This window comes from Tympanuchus pallidicinctus, unplaced genomic scaffold (genome assembly GCF_026119805.1).
Source record: "Tympanuchus pallidicinctus isolate F22 unplaced genomic scaffold, pur_lepc_1.0 scaffold22, whole genome shotgun sequence".
Lineage (NCBI taxonomy): Eukaryota > Metazoa > Chordata > Aves > Galliformes > Phasianidae > Tympanuchus > Tympanuchus pallidicinctus.
In genome coordinates, this window is record NW_026294739.1 from 42,266,271 (window position 1) to 42,282,951 (window position 16,681).

Sequence of the window (16,681 nt, forward strand, 5' to 3'; positions counted from 1 at the left end):
AACTAATGAAGGTCTGGAAGACCCTTTCAAATGGTTCTAAGCCCTGTAGGCAGCTGAGATGTAATGGAGGTGGCAGGCACAATTAGCCATCCATAATTCCTCCTAGCAGCTGATTAAAGTCTCTTTATCCATCTTACTGAGATCAGAAGGCCACATACTTGGGAAATCAAAAATGCATTAGGGGCTGTCAGCTGGTGCTGGGGACCCTGCGCTTGGAGCCTGTAGCTGTGCCACGTTTCGATCGTGCGGGAGCGTTTGCACCAAGCCATGGCGTGTCCACCCCCTTCGGGGGGGATAGGCCCCTTGTCCCAGGGTCCCCAGCCTGGGGGCGATGCCCGTGCCCTTGGGTGGTCTTGGGGGAGTCCCTTCATGGTACCTCCCTGCCAGCCCCGTGGAGGCGGGGGTCAGAGCCCCACTCCCGCCCCCACAGGGACCGCTGGAGGGGGACGGAGTGGAACGTGCTTCTCTGGCCCAGCCCCAGCCCAGTCCCCTCCTGGGCCGTTGGGAGATGGAGGGGGATGAGGACCGACCACTGCTGGGGCTGCGGAACACGGGCAGCACTGGGCTCTCCTCTGCTGGCGCCGTCTTCATCATGCTCAAGTCTGCGCTGGGTGCCGGGCTGCTCAGCTTCCCCTGGGCGTTCAGCAAGGCTGGGGGTGCCGTGCCTGCCATCCTGGTGGAGCTGGTAAGAGAATGGGGGCTGCCCTCGGGGATGGGGATGGACAAGGATGGGGGAGAAGGGTGGGGATGAGGACAGGGACACTGCAGTGCTGGCAGAGCCTGTTTGTGTCTGCTGGGATCTTGGTGCCCGAAAGGAAGCTGAGGTTGTGGCAGAAGTGGGATCAGGCTGAAGGCAGAGGTTCAGCTTTTCACACCACGTTTGTCACTGGAGCTCTGGGACCCTTACTGCTGCAAGGTGTGCAGAACCCACGCCAGGACAAAGGAAACAGCTGCCACCCTTTGCACCTCTTACACCAAAGTCAGTTTGTGCCTCAACCTAAAGCACAATTTCGTCGTTGGTCCCCTGTGTATCCTGAAAACCTCAATCCAACCCCCAAGGACCACCCAGAACCGTTTCTTCCCCGCCTTCCCCCTTCTCTCTGAGGCCGCTGCCAAGAGGATGGGTCGGCACTGGGGCTGACCCGAACCCCCCTGCGTGTCCCCACGAGGGGCCGGTTGCTCCCGCTGTGTCCCGCAGGGCTCGCTGGTGTTCCTGGTGAGCGGGCTGGCGGTGCTGGGCTACGCGGCGGCGCTCAGCGCCCAGCCCACCTACCAAGGCGTGGTGCGGGCGGTGTGCGGCCCGGCGGCGGGGAGACTCTGCGAGCTCTGCTTCCTTCTCAACCTCTTCATGATCGCCGTGGCTCTGCTGAGGGTGGTGGGCGACCAGCTGGAGAAACGTGAGCTGCTGGGGGCTGAGGGCAGGCAGGCGCCGCCCGCGGCGCTGGGTGCAGCTGTGTCCCCGCAGTGTGCGACTCGCTGTACCCGCCCGGCGCGCTGAGCGAGGGCTCCCCGTGGTTCGTGGATCAGCGCTTCACCCTCCCGGCACTCTGTGCCCTGATCATCTTCCCGCTGTCCGTGCCCAGGGAGATCGGCTTCCAGAAGTACTCCAGGTACGACCGGGTCGCCCCGTGCTCTAAGCCGCCCTGTGCTGGGGTGGCAGCCCGCGGGTCCCCCGGGGTCCTGTTCCGTGCCCGCCCCCCATTTCTCCGTCCCCGCAGCATCCTGGGCACGCTGGCCGCCTGCTACCTCACGCTGGTCATCGTCCTTAAGTACCACCTGCAGGGTGGGAGTCTGGGACTCCCGCAGGCTGCCCGGCCCCCCAGGTAAGGCAGCGCCGTCGTCCCCCTGACCTGCCCCAGCGGTGGCAGCAGCCCCCAGCCCTCCCAAGCTGGCAGGTGGGAGGTTCTGCAGAGGGATGGCTGATACTACCGAGGTCCCCTCTGGCGCCGGCACCTGGTGTTCTTTGCTCTTCCTTCCCATCGTGTTGCAGGGCCTCCTCCTGGGCCTCCATGTTCAGCGTCATCCCCACCATCTGCTTTGGGTTCCAGGTATGTCCCCACCCATAGGGTTCAGTTGGGATGGGTTCCCTCTGGGGAGCTGCAGGCAGGAGGTGTCCCTGGGAACACTGCTGTGGGCTGCAGCAGGAGGGGAGGTGGCCATGCTGTCCCCTGCAGTGCCACGAGGCCTGCGTGGCCATCTACAGCAGCATGCGCAACCAGAGCTTCTCCCACTGGGTGGCCATCTCCACGCTCTCCATGCTCATCTGCCTCCTCATCTACTCCCTCACTGGTAACCCCAGCACCGCCGCTTCCTTTCCTGGGGGTCTGCGGATCCGCTCTCCTTCCTGCTGCTGTGCCCCACTCCTCCTGGTGGCACAGGGCACTGTTATCCCCACCCTGATGACAGTCCATGGCCACCTCCCTGCCCGCAGGGCTCTATGGCTACCTGACCTTTGGCGAGGACGTGGCCCCCGACGTCTTGATGTCCTACCCCGGGAACGACCCTGTTGTCATCGTTGCCCGCCTGCTCTTTGGTGTCTCCATCATCACCATCTACCCCATTGTGGTGCTGCTGGGACGGTGAGTGGGCATTGCTGGGCCATCCCTATCCCCTCGGTCCCTCCCATGTCTCCCCGCTCCCTAAGCTGTCCCCACCACTCAGGTCGGTGGTGCAGGACCTGTGGGCACATCCCAAGCTCAGGGCTACGCTTGTGTCTGAGAGGCACGAGCGGCAGAGCCGGGTGGCACTGACCATCTCATGGATGGCTGCCACACTCGCCATCGCCTTGTTTGTCCCTGACATCGGCAAGGTCATCGAGCTCATCGGCGGCATCAGTGCTTTCTTCATCTTCATCTTCCCAGGCAGGCACAGGGAGGGGGAGGGATGGGAGGCTGTGGGGCCTTTTTGGTCTTGCTGCCGGCTCTGTACCCACAAGGTTGGAGCTGAGCACCTGTGCTGGTGGCAGGGCTGTGCCTGGTGTGCATGACGGGGACACAAGCCATTGGGGCACCCAAAAAGTGAGTGCAGGCTTGGGGGTGGGACAGGGCACAGGGTCTCCCTGGTTGATGGTTGGGGTACAGGGTCCCCATGGGAATATAGGTGATGGGGTGGGAACCCTATGGGGAAGGAGGGAGGGGAATTTGGGGCAGCACTTAATGTGGGACGTGGGGGCTGTGATGGGTTGGAGGAGTTGGTGTGAGGGCATTGCCCAGGTATAAGGAGGGTATTGAGGGTGTGCTCAGGTATGCACAGGCATTGAGGGTGTGCTCAGGTGTAAGGGTTACGCACGGGCATTGTGGGTGTGCCTGGGTGTCAGGGTTGCCAGTGTACCAGGGATACGCCCAGGACTTGGAGAGGTGCAAGCACAGTAGAGATGGGCTCAGGTATCAGGTATCCAGGTGTCAGAGCTGTGCTCATACACTGGGAAGGTGTCCACTAATCACGGATGTATCCATACATCAGGGATGTGTTGTGGTTTCAGGGATGTGCTCATCTTATCAGGGGATGTCCCATGTGCCAGGGATGTGCCTGCAGGGGTGACTGGGAGGGAAGGAGAGCCCATGGAGCTGGGACCCCACAGCCCCAGGGTTTGGGTTGGAGATGCTGGGGGCCAGAGGGACTTGGTGCTTAATGAAGGGTGGCCCTTGGGTACTCGCTGGGCACTGCGCCCCCATCGCTGTGCCTGGGGCAGTCTGGGGAGATGACCCCCCACCCACCCCGTTCTGTGCTCCTTGCCCACCTGGTGCTGGTGACCTCATGATGGAGCAGCAGCGCAACCTGGGGGTAAGTGTCACTCCTGGGGTGCTCAGGGTGGCACCAGTAGCCACTGAGTCTGCCCTGGTGGCAGTGTAGTGACGGCACATCCCACAGGGTGGCAGCCAGGCTTCTGACCAGGCATTATGTGTCACTGCACAGGAGCTGGAGCAGCATGGGACCCTGCGAAGACTGATCCCTGCTGAAGCGGGGGCTGTGTCCCACATCTCAACTTGTGTCTCCGCAGGGCTGTGCTCATCACCTGGGGTGTCGTCTCTGTGCTGGGGGGCACCTTCGTGTGCGGGCAGAGTGCTGCCCTGGCTGTGATGGGGCTGCTGTATTGAGGAGATGTGTGGCCTCATGTCCTCCCACATCCCCCCACCACCCTATCCCAGACACAGACACACTGCAGCTGGCTCCCATCATGGTTTATTCAGTATTATCAATTCTGTTTTCTATTGTTAATAAACACTTGGGTAGAGGGGAGGACACCTTGTGAGGCCCGGTCATTCCCCCATGGGGCTGGGCAGGATGGGGCAGAGTGTGCACAGACAGACAGACAGGCACACACAGACTAACAGACCCTGGGACTGGGGGATCAGCCACCCTCGGGCCTGTGAGGCACCTACCTCCACCCCACTGGGGCCCCAAGCACCCTGCAGATCTCCATCCCTCTTCCCTCCCTTATGCTAGATCTACCCATCAGAGACTCCAGTACACACCTCCTGCATACTGAGGGGTCTGCTCCCACCATATCCACCTCATCACCACCCCCTCCCAGGCCACAAAGAGCCAACCCCATGTAGGGAGAGGTGCCCCAGGAGTGGGGCAGCTCAGGGTGAGGTGCTGCTGATGGGGGACAAGGGGAGTTCCTCTGCTGCAGACAGGTGACAATCACACTGCCCTCTGGCCAACACAATGCGGGGGACAGTGCCTGGCAGGGGGTGGGGGGCGCAGCCAGGTCCCTGCACGGTCAGTCTTGGCTCAGGGTGCACCAGGCAGCTGCAGGGGAAATCACTTGGAGTCACCCAGTGTCACCCCAGCACACATCCCTTCAGCTCCACCACTCACTGTGCTCCCACTGCCGAGGGGTTGCTTGTGCCCCCACCCCTGGTCCTACCTGGCACAGCCACAGTGGAGATGGTCTCAGGCTGGCTCAGCGCATCCACCTTGACATGCTGGAAGCCCTTGCAGGTGGCACTCTGCAGGTGCCTGCGGTGTGTTACAGCCCAGAATCACCATCCTGTCTGCCCCAAATCATCCCACACTCTGAGGGAAAGAAACCAGATCTCTGCTCCCTGTGCCCTCCCCCATCCCCCCATCCCTTCACCACCCAACCCCACTTGTCCATCCAGCCTGCCTGAAGCCTGCAGACACACAGGGACCCCCACTCCTGCCACCAGAAAGGGGACAGCAGACCCTCCCCACATGTCCGAGGCAACAGCTCAGCCAAGCCCTGCTCTCACCCCACCGAGCTTCTCCAATCCCCCCAGCTGGCAGCTTCCTACCCATCCCACTCTACCTCTTCCAGTCCTCCTCGGTCTCCCAAAACTCATAGACGATGAAGGTGACTCCGTCGGGCAGCTTGACTGCAGTGACACTGGCAGTGGTGGGGTGAGAATGAGCTGTTGTGGGCATCCCTGGGCCCCACGGCCTTCCCCATGGGGGCACCCCCAGTTGTTGTCCTTGCAGCCACTGAGGGTGCCCCCAGTTCCCAGCACCCCAACCTCCCGCTGACTCCATCCCCTGTGCCCCCCCAGTACGCACTGGAAGCAGTCCCGCTCCCCAGCCACGCTCTTCAGGTACTGCTTCAGGGAGCTGCAGAACTCGCCCAAGTGCTTGTGTGACACCGTCATCTCATCCCGCACCAGGAGCAGGTACTGGGGGGAGAGCAGCATGTGAGACCTGATGTGTGCAACATCCCACCCAGGGACATCGTGCGGGGCACCACGGGGTGATGATGGTGGCAGAGCCACATGCTCACCGTGCAAGCTGTGCTCTCGCTGTCCGAAAGCCGCTGGTGCAGGTCAAACCAGAGAGTCTGCAAAGGGGAAAGGGAGCATGGGGCAGCGTGTCCCTCTGGGTGTCCACTGCTTGGGGACAGCCACTGAGAGAGCCCTGGTGAAGGAGGAGTGTTGCAGTGGTCTGGGGGCAGCGATGCCCCATAAGGGGGAGGGGAATGGAGTCACCTCCTGCCCTGGATACACTGGAAGCTTGAAGAAGCCCAGCCTGTGCCCATGGGAAACACCAGATGTGAGCTGATATCTGGGGACTCATGGCACAATGAAAGACCTTGGTGAGGCATAGGCCAGGGACTTGGCACATGGCCCCACATCACTCCATCTGCCCTAGAATGGCCCCAAACTGCCAACACTGCATTTCTCCCAAGAGAAATCGTTGTTCCACACTCTTCTGCCTTGAAAGCGTTTGGCAAACGTCAAGGGTTTTGGAAACTCCTCCGGCACCTCAGTATTCCCTCTGCCTGTCCCTAGATGGAGTAACGCTGCCTCTGTGAGAGATTTCAACTCCTTCATCTATAGGAACATGAAGTTTAAGCAAAGCACTCTTGCCAATGGTGGAGGTGGCCAGGGTGATGCTGGGCAAGCGCAGTCCCTACCTTGTCCTCCAGCCTGCCAATGAGTGCGGCCAGCCTGCCGATCTGCCCCTCCAGCCCGTCCTGCCTGGGCTCGGGAGCACCTGCGGGAACACAGAGCAAAAGGCGCCCGTGGGCATGCACCCAGCACCTGGAATGTGCTGCCGCGGGCTGCTGGGGCAGCAGCAGCTCTGTCCACTCACCGCTCTGGCTGCTCTTCCCGTGGCCCTGGGGCACGATGTGGCCGGGGGCTGCGTAGCTGGGCACAGGACTGCCATGCCAGGCCTCCGTCAGCGCCAGGCCGGCTGGGCCAGGACACTGCCTGCAAGGAAGTGGGTGCTGGAGATGGGCCAGGCACTGATGGGTAGATGTTTCACAGCCCTCTGATTCTCTGCTTTTTAGGCCACCCCTGATGCAAGAGATCAGTTTTTTTTGTGGTTCCCCCCTCCCTCCCTCCCTCAGTGATTTTCACCATGAGAAAAAAGCTCCAATGCCCTTCACGATGAGTGAGGTCCACATGCCAGCAAAAAACAACGGACAGTGAGGACTTTCAGCAGCTCTGTTTGTCACTTCCTTCTCCCCACCAGCCCGTGCTATTCCCATCTGCTCTGCACCACGCCTTGCTGAGCCTTCCACAATGGGAGAAGAAACCAACAGACGCTCAGAGCGCTCCTCCCAGTACAGTCCGGGGACACCACAGCACCACAGCACTCTCCAGTGGCCCTCCCAGTTTGTGTCAGCATCCCATAGCGCCCCCAGCTGGGGCTGTTTGGGCAATCCTGCAGGAACCTGTTGGTATTTCAGCCCTGGCTGAGATTAATCTTGAAGCAACCTCCTCCACCTTCCTCAGGCTTTCCCCTGAGGATGGGGAACAGTGATGGGGATGAATAGTGATGTGATGGGCGAGTGGGAATGGGGTGGGATGGAGATGGAGATGGAGATGGAGATGGAGATGGAGATGGAGATGGAGACATCGTGGGCTGTCCCAGCACATCCCAGACACATCCACCAGGTCCCAAGGGTGGCTTTGCTCAGAGGAAAGTCCCGAGAGCTCCTGGGGAAGCTGGGAAAGACAGCTGCTCCACCAGTTCCTCTTACAGGGCCATGAGCCCCTGTAAAAGTCCCTCATAATGAGACCAGCTGAGAAGCATGGGCGGAGGGGAGAGGCAGTGGCTGACCTGGAGGGGTTGGTCTGCTCATCAATGGCGTCCACAGCGCTCTCCACCGAGCTCAGCAGTGACTGGGTCTGGTTGGCTGTCTCCTTCAGCAGGAAGCGGGTGACAAACTGGTCCACATTGCTGCCGCTTTCATACACCTGTGTGCAGGGACAGCGCGGTGATGTTCAGCTGGGTCTGGTGGGAATCACTGATAAATTAACAAGTGAGGTAATGAAACTAACCTTGCTTCAGCCCTGCTCCAAACAGAGTTCCATCTCACCTTGTTCAGCCTTAAAGTGGTTTTCAAATGGATTTGTCCCAATTGCTTTGAATTGAGCAAATTTCTTTTTCTTTTTTTTTTTTACTCTTGTGTGATAGAGGCTCCCACGGTAATCCAAGCCCTCTAGAGAGTGGAAATAATCAATGGCACACCGATTTTCTTAAAGCACTTGGAGTCTCTTCACCAGTGCAGCCCTTCTGCTGCTCTGCCACGTGCTCCTCCCACCTCCCATGGGCCACTGGCACAACTGGACTGACAGCAGAACAACCAGATCAACACCAGCACAGCTCTACCAATGCCAACTCAACCAGACTGACACAAACCCAACCAGACTGACACCAGCCCAACTGGTCCAATGCTGTCCCAGCACCACCCGAACCAGTCCAACAAACACCAGTCCAACTGGTCTCACCTCAGCCTATCTGGGCCAACATCAGCCCAAGCAGGCACACTGCATGGTGTTACAGTGTCTGATAAATAATTGTCAGTAGAAAAGAAAGGCAGGGTGGGCTGCTGGGGCCATAGCGATGATGCCCACCTGGTGCAAGCGGGTAGGGCAGGAAGAGCAATGGCAAAACCCTGAGTCAGCTCAGGCTGCCTATTTCATGACAGCAGCAAAAACATCCAGAAGAATCCCCGTTGTTCGTTTGCACTGCTGTGAAAAGGAGCAGGTGTTCCCAAAGAGGGCTTCAATGGGGTGAATTAAATGGTTTTCAGTGGGAGGCCCCAGTCTGCAAGGACATGGTGCGGGAACATTTGCTAAGCATTCGGGTGGGGGAAAGGATAGATGCATTCTCAAATACTCCTGAATTCCAGAACAATCTCCCAGTATTCACACTCATGCTAAGGAGGGGTATTAAACTGACAAATCTCATTGGCAAAAACACATAATTGCATTTGAGATCTGAACCCGTTTCTTCAGCATTTTCCCCTCACCACTGATTCCTCCCTGGGGCCTCGCACACGGGAGCCTGTGCAAAACCGAGGCATAAATACATTAATCAGGCTCTTGAGCAGGCTCGGCTATAATTACAGATGAGTTTTGATTAAGCCCCAGCAACCAGCCCTGCTCTGATTGCAGGTGCTGGGGCAAAGGCTGAGCTGCGCACAGTCTCTGCTATGAAGCTGGAAATGAATTGATCGAATAAACCAGGAGCTGTGCTTCAATTTGCCCTCAGTTTCCTGCTGCCCTCCAGGACTCCATTGCTTGCATCCTACCAGCACCACTGCACAATTTCTCATCAAGTCAGGCACACGAGCCTATTCCTTTGGAAAATAAAAGGTTTTAAGAAGGTGTGGACTATGCATGTGCTTTGTGTTCGTGTTCCCTGCCCTGGGAAACCAGATGACCTATTGCCTAACAAAGTATAAAAGTAATGCTCAGTTCTTAATGAGCCACAAATCTCCCTGCGGTGTTTCCACAGGTTTCTCCTGTAGAAGTGTTCGTCCTGAGAAGCCTGTTCCTGCCCTCTCCTGTTTGATATGGTGGTCAATGAAAACCCACAGCCCCGTGATCCTGCTGTCTCCATGGGAAGAACTGGAAGCACTGTGTCTTTGTGGGTACAGGTCAGCCATCGGGTGAGAAACGCGGGAGCTTAAAAAGCAGTTGCTTGTTGCTGAGGTAAACAGCTGATTGCAGAGCTATTAAAATCCCAGTGCGTTAAAAGTGATTTCAGGAGGATTTTCTTGAACTGTGCTTTTCAAAACCTGATCAGCTATAGAGCTCTGGGTGCAGGGAATGGGCCGAGGGGCTCAGAACATCCGGGGAGCGCTCCCTCACAGCCACAAGGATGAATCCAGGTTGTTCCCCAAAGCCAGCCCTGTTTCCTCCCAAAAAGCAGTTCTTTACCTCCACTAATACCTCGGTGCTTGTGAGGCCAGATATGACAGGAATTCCATGTGGGTCTGAGACCAACAGCTCTGAAATGAAAATCAATGATTTTTTCTCTTTTCCCCTCATTTAACGAATAACTGTGGCCATCTGCCAACCCAGCTGTGACATCTGCACTCAGGAGTGTGCTCTGAGCTCCTTGGCAATCCCTCCAGCTCTGCTGGAGTAAATGTCCCCTTTAGCATTTGTAAAAACAAGTCATTAAGACGACCAACTCCAGAGGAATCCTTCCCATGGTCTTATTAAAACATTCGTTAGCCTGTCGTAGGGAGATGTAATGAGGTTTGGTATTATTAATTCCACCCTGAAGAGATATCTCTTACTTCTTTTGCCCAGGAAGTTAAAATATTTATGGGGATAATAAAATAATTGCTTTGTGACAGGAGATCCTGGAGGGGTGTATCTCAGAAAGCTTCTCTTTTTCATCTAACTGGTTCATTAATTCAACACTAGAAAGACTTTGGTACCAGAGATGCTGCCCTGCCACACAGCATTGTATTAGCAAGCTTGGTCTGATGGTGCTAATTAGCAGCAGATCCTCGTTTGTATTAAAGAAGTGAATTGCAGAGGCAGAAGTCTGACAGGAGATGCTGAACCTCGCTTTACACTGTGCTGGGCTTCCATCTCTCCTGAGACTCACCATAAGAGAACATCTTCTCTGCAGCTTGAAATTCTGGCACAGATGAAATAAAGCACCTTGCCATCATCTGCCTGTGGAAACCCAGGCTGTAATTTTGGTGCCATGAGCTCTTGGACCTGCTGACACTGCAGACAAACCTCCCTCGGTGGTGTCACGAACTGGTCCCCAAAATAGGGCTCCAGTAACCATGTTCCTGCGGGTATCAAATGGCTGAAAAAGGACATTGTCGATGTTGTTGAGCATCTCAAAGCCTCTCGCTGGCATTTCTAAAGGTCATCATTCATCTCATTAAGACTCCAGGACGTGAAATATAAATGATGCTCATGTGCTGAAAGGCCCGTTGCAGCTCTTTGCCTTGCAGAGCCTCAGCACTGAGCACCAGCATTCCCAGCACTGCCTTTGGGTGACAGAGGCCAAACTGGGTGACATTTGCTGAGCTCGGAGACCTGGCAGTCTTTCCAGTTGCTAAGAACACCGACCCCAGCTGAAGCACACCAACAGAGCCAAGGCTCTGAGCCGATGAGGCTGCTCAAGCAAAACCAAAGTCAATTATATTCCTTTAATTGTTTCTTTAAAAAAAAAAACAAAACCAAACCAACCTATGGGAAAACCTATTGGCATGGCCATGAAGCAACTCTACGCACCTCTCCCTGAGTGTTTGCAGGGTTATCTCCCACCACCCAACACTTCACAAATCAGGCATGTAGAGCAATGCTGCCTCAGAACAGCGATTCTAATTCCTCACTCATAATTGCCTGCTTTCTTCCAAGAGATTTTGTCTTGTAATTAGAATAACACCCAGGCCTTCCTCTTGCTCCTTCCCCGCTCTGTGCTCTTAACTCCCTCCAGAAGTGGAGGCTGAGAGCTGATTGCCTGGCACATAATCAGTAGCAGAAACCTGAGGAGAACAGACACTGAAATATTTGATAAATGAGAACATTACCATATGAAAGACCCTCAGCCTTCCTGAAACAGGGGAAAAACAAATGAGACAACTGTTCAGATAAAAGGAACTATGGCACTGCATGAATTTAAAAAATAACGATTATAAATTCCTCCCTTATAAATCCCATCACACTGTGCCATTGAAGACCTCCTTCAGACTGCATAGGTTTCCCTCTCCAGCAGTATTTTGAGGCCAGGGCTGGGGGCAGGGGGTTGTCCCCAGGGGAAGGCAGGACCCAATGAGTACAGCTCAGTGTCACTCCTCTTGACATCTGTCACCTCCTGCAGTGCCCTTCTGAGCAATTTGCTGCAGAATGTCTTTCTCCTTGTTATCAGAGGAACTTCCTATATACAGAATGCACACCTTGATCCACAGGATGCCACAGAAAGGCGTTTTTACACCTCGTCCATGTAGTTGCCCTCTGACCACATAACTTAACTGACTTCACAAGCAATAGCCTTCAGGTGGGAGGGGAGAAAGGGAAATCATAGAACCATAGAACAGCTTTGGTTTGGAGGTGACCCTAAAGATCTTCTAGTTCGAGCCCTGTGGCTGGGTGCCCCCCAGCTCAGTCTGCCCAGAGCCGCATCCAGCCTGGCCCTGAGCTCCCCTAGAGATGGGGCACCCACGGCTCTCTGGGCAGCTGTGCGAGGGCCTCACCGCCCTCCGAACAAATAATTTTTTACCAAAACCTAGATTTCCCCTATTTTAAATGCAAGTAATTTCCTCTTGTCCTATCACTGTACACCCAAGTAAAATGATGGTTTTCTCCCTGCTTATAAGCTCCCTTCAAGTACTGAAAGATCACAATGTGACCAAAGTCCTCCCTGAGCCTTTTCTACTCCAGACTGAACAAGACCATCTCTCTCAACCTTTATTCATAGGAGGGATGGAGAGATGCTCCAGCCCTCTGACCATCATCACGTCCTCCTCCACTCCAACAGCTCTGTCCCTCCTGTACTGGATGTCCCAGGCCTGGACACAGTTCTCCAGGTGGAGCCATTCAAGGGCAGAGTAAAGGAGGACAACCCCCTCCCTTGTCCTGCTGCCACCCCTCTGTTGATGCAGCCCCAGATGTTGGCCTTCTGGGTTACAAGCACACACTGCTGGCTCATGTCCAGCTTTTCATCTTCCAGGATGCCCACATCCTTCTCATCAGGGTTCTTCTTCCTGTCTGTACTCCTATCTGGGATTGCCCTGACAAGTGCAACTCCTTGTTGAACCTCTTTAGGCTGTCATGCACCCACTTCTGAGCTGGTACAGTTCCCTCTGGCATCTCTTCTTTCTACAAGTCAAGTGCACCACTCAGCTTGGTGTCATCTGCAAACTTGCTGAGGGAAGACCCTACCCTACAGGAAGTCTACAGGGGCACGGTCAGCAGGATCTCCAGAGCACGTGTTCTTCTCTCTTGCAGTGAGAAGGGAACATGAATTTTGCAGTGACAGAGAGGCAGAGGAGCAGTGAATAAACATATTAGTTTAAAAACAAGCTCCAGGAGAGCCCTTCTCAAGCTGCATTCTCCCTGCTGAGCTTGGCAGCCTGGCTGGAAGCAGCACGTGGTCCCACGGTCTGGCAAGGAGTGTGCTCTGGATGGCACTACATGGAGAATTGCTTTCTGCTCTGGAGCCCAAGCAGGAAAGCTGGGGAAGATTCAGTTCCTGCAGAAGTGAAATACCCCCTTCTGCTAGGATTTCTGATGAAATCTGTTTGGAAATTCCCTTTGGAAATGCTTTCTGGGAGGCTGAATTAATGCCTTGTTTCCTCTTAGATTATTCCTGGAAAATACAGCTGCACAACTTTTACAGAAATCCACATCATTTAGTTATCTTGCTATACAAGACTGAAATCATTCAGCATTTCTGAACAAAAGCATTTCATTCAGATTACAGGTCATTGGCTCTCACCAACCCATTTCCCAGGTGTCACTGTCAGCCCACGTCTCACATAGAAATGGAAAGCAGGTCTTAGTTAACGTACAGCAGTGCCTGAGAAACTGTATTAGGTGAAACCCTCTTCTGAAAGCAGAATAGGAGTGACTGAAAGAAAGGACATAATATCTGGTAAACTTAATTCTGGCAGGTAAGAATGCAAACAGGAGCACTATATATTGCTGCTCTGGACTGTGCAACGAAACGAAACAAATGCCACATCCCTCTTTTTTAGCACTGAGACAGCAGCAGATGGTGCACGGTGCTGCCTGCTCCTCTGCAGGCATTGCCACCGGAGAAGGTGATGGGTAAGCCACAAACGTGCCTAGTGCTGCTTTATTTCTAGATGTTAATTGCAAGGCATGAAGAGGCATAATTGGGCTCCGAACCTGCTGGCTTTGGAGGTGGATGTTGGAGGAGTGAAATCAGCTGCTGTGCTGGGTGAGAGCTGCAAGAGAGCATCCTGCTCACAGACCCCAGGGAAATCGGGCACACAGTCATTTCCTCAACAATGGAAAGGATACATGACAGCAATTGGGCACTGGAATGCATGGCATCTGCATAAATTAACATGACATATCTAATTTCTGTTGGCCAGTCTATCTGTGTGTCCATAAGTTGTTGATGGATCAGCTGTTGTCCACTTAGAGAAAGCAGACTTTTATGATCTGCAAGTTCAATCCTGAACAAGGATTCTTATAGGAGGTTTGGGTGCAGGAGAGGTGTGTAACATACCAAGCCTTGGGCTTCTCAGTGACCAGCACAGAACCATAGAATGTCCAGGGTTCGAAGGGAGCACAAGGATCATGAATCTCATGGATCATGGGTCCCTGCTGCATGCAAGGCCACTTTGGCTCTGCTATTTGCTCACCGTGCCATGAAGCATCCTCTGAGGGTTGTACAAGAACATATTCTGCTGTTGGCTTTTTTTAGATCTCAGAAGTTCATTTCCATTCTTTCCAATTTAACTTTGCATTTTGCACAGTTATTGGCAGTCACTGAGCGCAGCATGGTCATCTCCATATCGGAAAATAATTACAATAACAGATCTTGTTTTGCTGTATGAGACATTCCACCGCCGAATCTAATTACTGCTGATACTTTATGAGCTCCTCCAGCTCAAGATAATTGCTGCTTTCTCTTCTTACGAACAAGAAATAATCAGTTGTCTTTTAAGGTGAGAAATACAAACAGCAATTAAATGCCACGGTTATTGGCCCCTCTGAGAGCGCAAGGCACTTCTCAACAGGAGTGTGGCAATAAGGAAGTCAGGCTTTGTGTATTGTTTGCAGAGTACTGTTAAGAACTGGGGAGAGAGGGAGAGAATTAGGAACATTTCCAACTGCTCCCATTGGGCACCAGCACCTCCCTGGGTGCAGCTGCAGTGCACTGCTGTGTGCTGTCAGTCTGCGTGGCTCTAACAAACCTGCAGCCAAAGGGTTGTACAGGGTGAATGTCACAAAGTCTCTGCAATCCTGAACGTTTCTATGAAAACATGTCCAGAATTAAGGCATTGCTGCATGTAATTAAAGTTGCCAGGATGCCTCTGCTATCTAAGTACTGAAGATGAGTTTCTCTCCCATCTAAACCAGCTTATTTTCTGTCTTTTCTCGCTGTCTTTATTTTTTTTCCCCAGTTCCTTCCTTGAACAAAGTGCCTGTTTTTTGAATAATTCATTGATCAGGTTTGTATCACTTTGTTCACAAAATCACTGCAGGGGCTGGTGTTTTTCATGAAATCCTAATTTGCCAGCTCCTTGCTTGCCTTCCCAAAGCAGTGAGCAGCAGCACTGCTTGGTTGACAAAAGGTAACAGTGAAGTGCTGGGGCTGCCCTCCTCCCGCCTGACTGTAGACATCTGTCCATCTGTCCATCTGCACCCACCCATCGTGACCTCTGGTGGGTCAGAGCCCCTGTGCATGGTGCTCTGCCTCTTCCCCCAGCCTCTTCCCACCGATCTCTTGGAGTGTGACATCTCAGGATTAGGCAGATAACCTTCAGACTTTGCAATTAGGGCAGGTGAATCCTGCCCCAGGTTACTGAATCAAGGGGGAGAACAGTGCTCTGGTGAAGGCAGCGAGCTGGGACTATGAATAAGGTTCTTCAACAGAACTCTTGTGCAAGTTGGTACTGTTACGCTCACATTTCTAATTTAAAGGCAGGGCATGAGACATCCTCCTCTCTCAACGTGCAGGAAAGTATTAGTCATATGTATGTGAAGCAGTGGTGGAAGGCAATACCAACAGAAAGTTGGAGTGCTTTACTGAGATTTCTATTAGCATGGTAACACATATTCAAAACATTGTTGGCAGATCTGACTGCCAGAAAATTTACTCATAATGAATATAAATGAAGCGTGAGTAGAGCTAGCAACTCAATTAGGAAAAAAAATGAACTACTGCAGTTTTTTTGTTTGTTTTGTTTCTCTTCCTCTCATGATGTCTGGTAAAAATTCACAGACATTTCAGACAGATCAGTGTCTGGTCAAAAGTGTTTGCCTTCCTTTTATTATAGAAGGATAGTAATGAGTGAAATGTGGATCTGCACTTCCCATGTGACTTTCCTCACAATCATCCAAAGGGATGGATTACAATAGAGCAAGGAATTCAGGCTCTTCACTCTAAATGGGAAAGTGCAATTTTTATGAAGACATGGTCTTTGGAGTGTACAAAGCACATCCAAAACGCATTACGTCTCTGATTTTGTGCAGACCTCATTTTTTTAACCTCCGACCCTTCCAACGCACAGAGCTGCTAACCCAGGTTGTTGGGGCATGGCCGTATGTGAACGCTGCCCTGCCGAGGAGCAGGGCAGAGCTGGGCACTCACGCGCTTGGTGTAGTCCATTGCCTTCAGGATGGAGAGGTTCAGAGTCTCCAGTGAGGCCAGGACGTCTTCGTAGTCTCCCATGTGATCGGCAAAATAGTCTGGGGAAAAAGGACATGATGGGAAGAGTGGATGTATCTTAAATCCACGACCACACGACACAGCAATGTCTATCTATTGAAGGAAAGGAAAATCAGAGGGTGATTCTGGGTGTTCTCACTCCCTAGACCCTGATCCTAAGACACAACTTGCCCTGAGGGGATGAGAAGGGTTGGGTTATGGTAAAACAGAGCTGTAACACAGAGCAGCTGCCATCAAAAATGGCACTTTACTTCTTTTCCCACTTCTGCATTTGGACACTTCCTCTTGTTTCCAACAGAGAGAGAGACATCTCAAGAGAAATTCCCCTGACAGCCAAAGCATCCAAATGACAGATTTGTCCCGGTGAGGACCTGGCCAGCATCCTCCCCCTGCATTCCCATCCCATTCACAGCCCACATCACAATTACACGGAGGTTAGATTGGAGGTTAAAAAAAAGTTACACAGCGTGTCCCCACACAGCCGAGGACTCTGCCACCACGAACTGCAGTGTGGCTTCATTTGTGAGCTACAGAGTCCCTAAGGCCAATGTTTGCAGTGACAACAGCGTGGGGCGGCACCAGACCCAAT

The 16,681-nt window shown here is 53.6% G+C and overlaps 2 protein-coding genes across 3 annotated transcripts in view; one reads left to right on the forward strand and one right to left on the reverse strand.

Moving 5' to 3' along the window:
* The first annotated feature begins 453 nt into the window (after positions 1–453).
* On the forward strand, positions 454–3,201 carry SLC38A8 (solute carrier family 38 member 8). The gene is made up of 9 exons (XM_052686056.1): positions 454–685; positions 1,199–1,397; positions 1,466–1,610; positions 1,719–1,823; positions 1,991–2,048; positions 2,175–2,289; positions 2,432–2,579; positions 2,662–2,861; positions 2,966–3,201. Exons 1-9 carry the CDS (start codon positions 509–511, stop codon positions 3,019–3,021), a joined length of 1,203 nt encoding a protein of 400 aa, XP_052542016.1. The 5' UTR covers positions 454–508; the 3' UTR covers positions 3,022–3,201.
* Positions 3,202–4,166: 965 nt separating this feature from the next.
* The window catches only part of NECAB2 (N-terminal EF-hand calcium binding protein 2), a 54,382-nt gene continuing 41,867 nt past the window's right edge, over positions 4,167–16,681 (reverse strand). The window contains exons 5-13 of one of the 2 annotated variants that reach the window (XM_052686055.1): positions 16,015–16,112; positions 7,525–7,661; positions 6,550–6,668; positions 6,371–6,450; positions 5,738–5,794; positions 5,521–5,633; positions 5,276–5,353; positions 4,874–4,965; positions 4,167–4,755 (exon numbers count right to left, since the gene is read on the reverse strand). In XM_052686055.1, coding sequence (XP_052542015.1) covers positions 4,727–4,755; positions 4,874–4,965; positions 5,276–5,353; positions 5,521–5,633; positions 5,738–5,794; positions 6,371–6,450; positions 6,550–6,668; positions 7,525–7,661; positions 16,015–16,112 — 803 coding nt within the window. In that variant the 3' untranslated portion in view covers positions 4,167–4,726. Of the gene's footprint in view, positions 4,756–4,800; positions 4,966–5,275; positions 5,354–5,520; positions 5,634–5,737; positions 5,795–6,370; positions 6,451–6,549; positions 6,669–7,524; positions 7,662–16,014; positions 16,113–16,681 lie in introns of those variants that run through there. The other variant, XM_052686054.1, reaches the window with a different exon arrangement.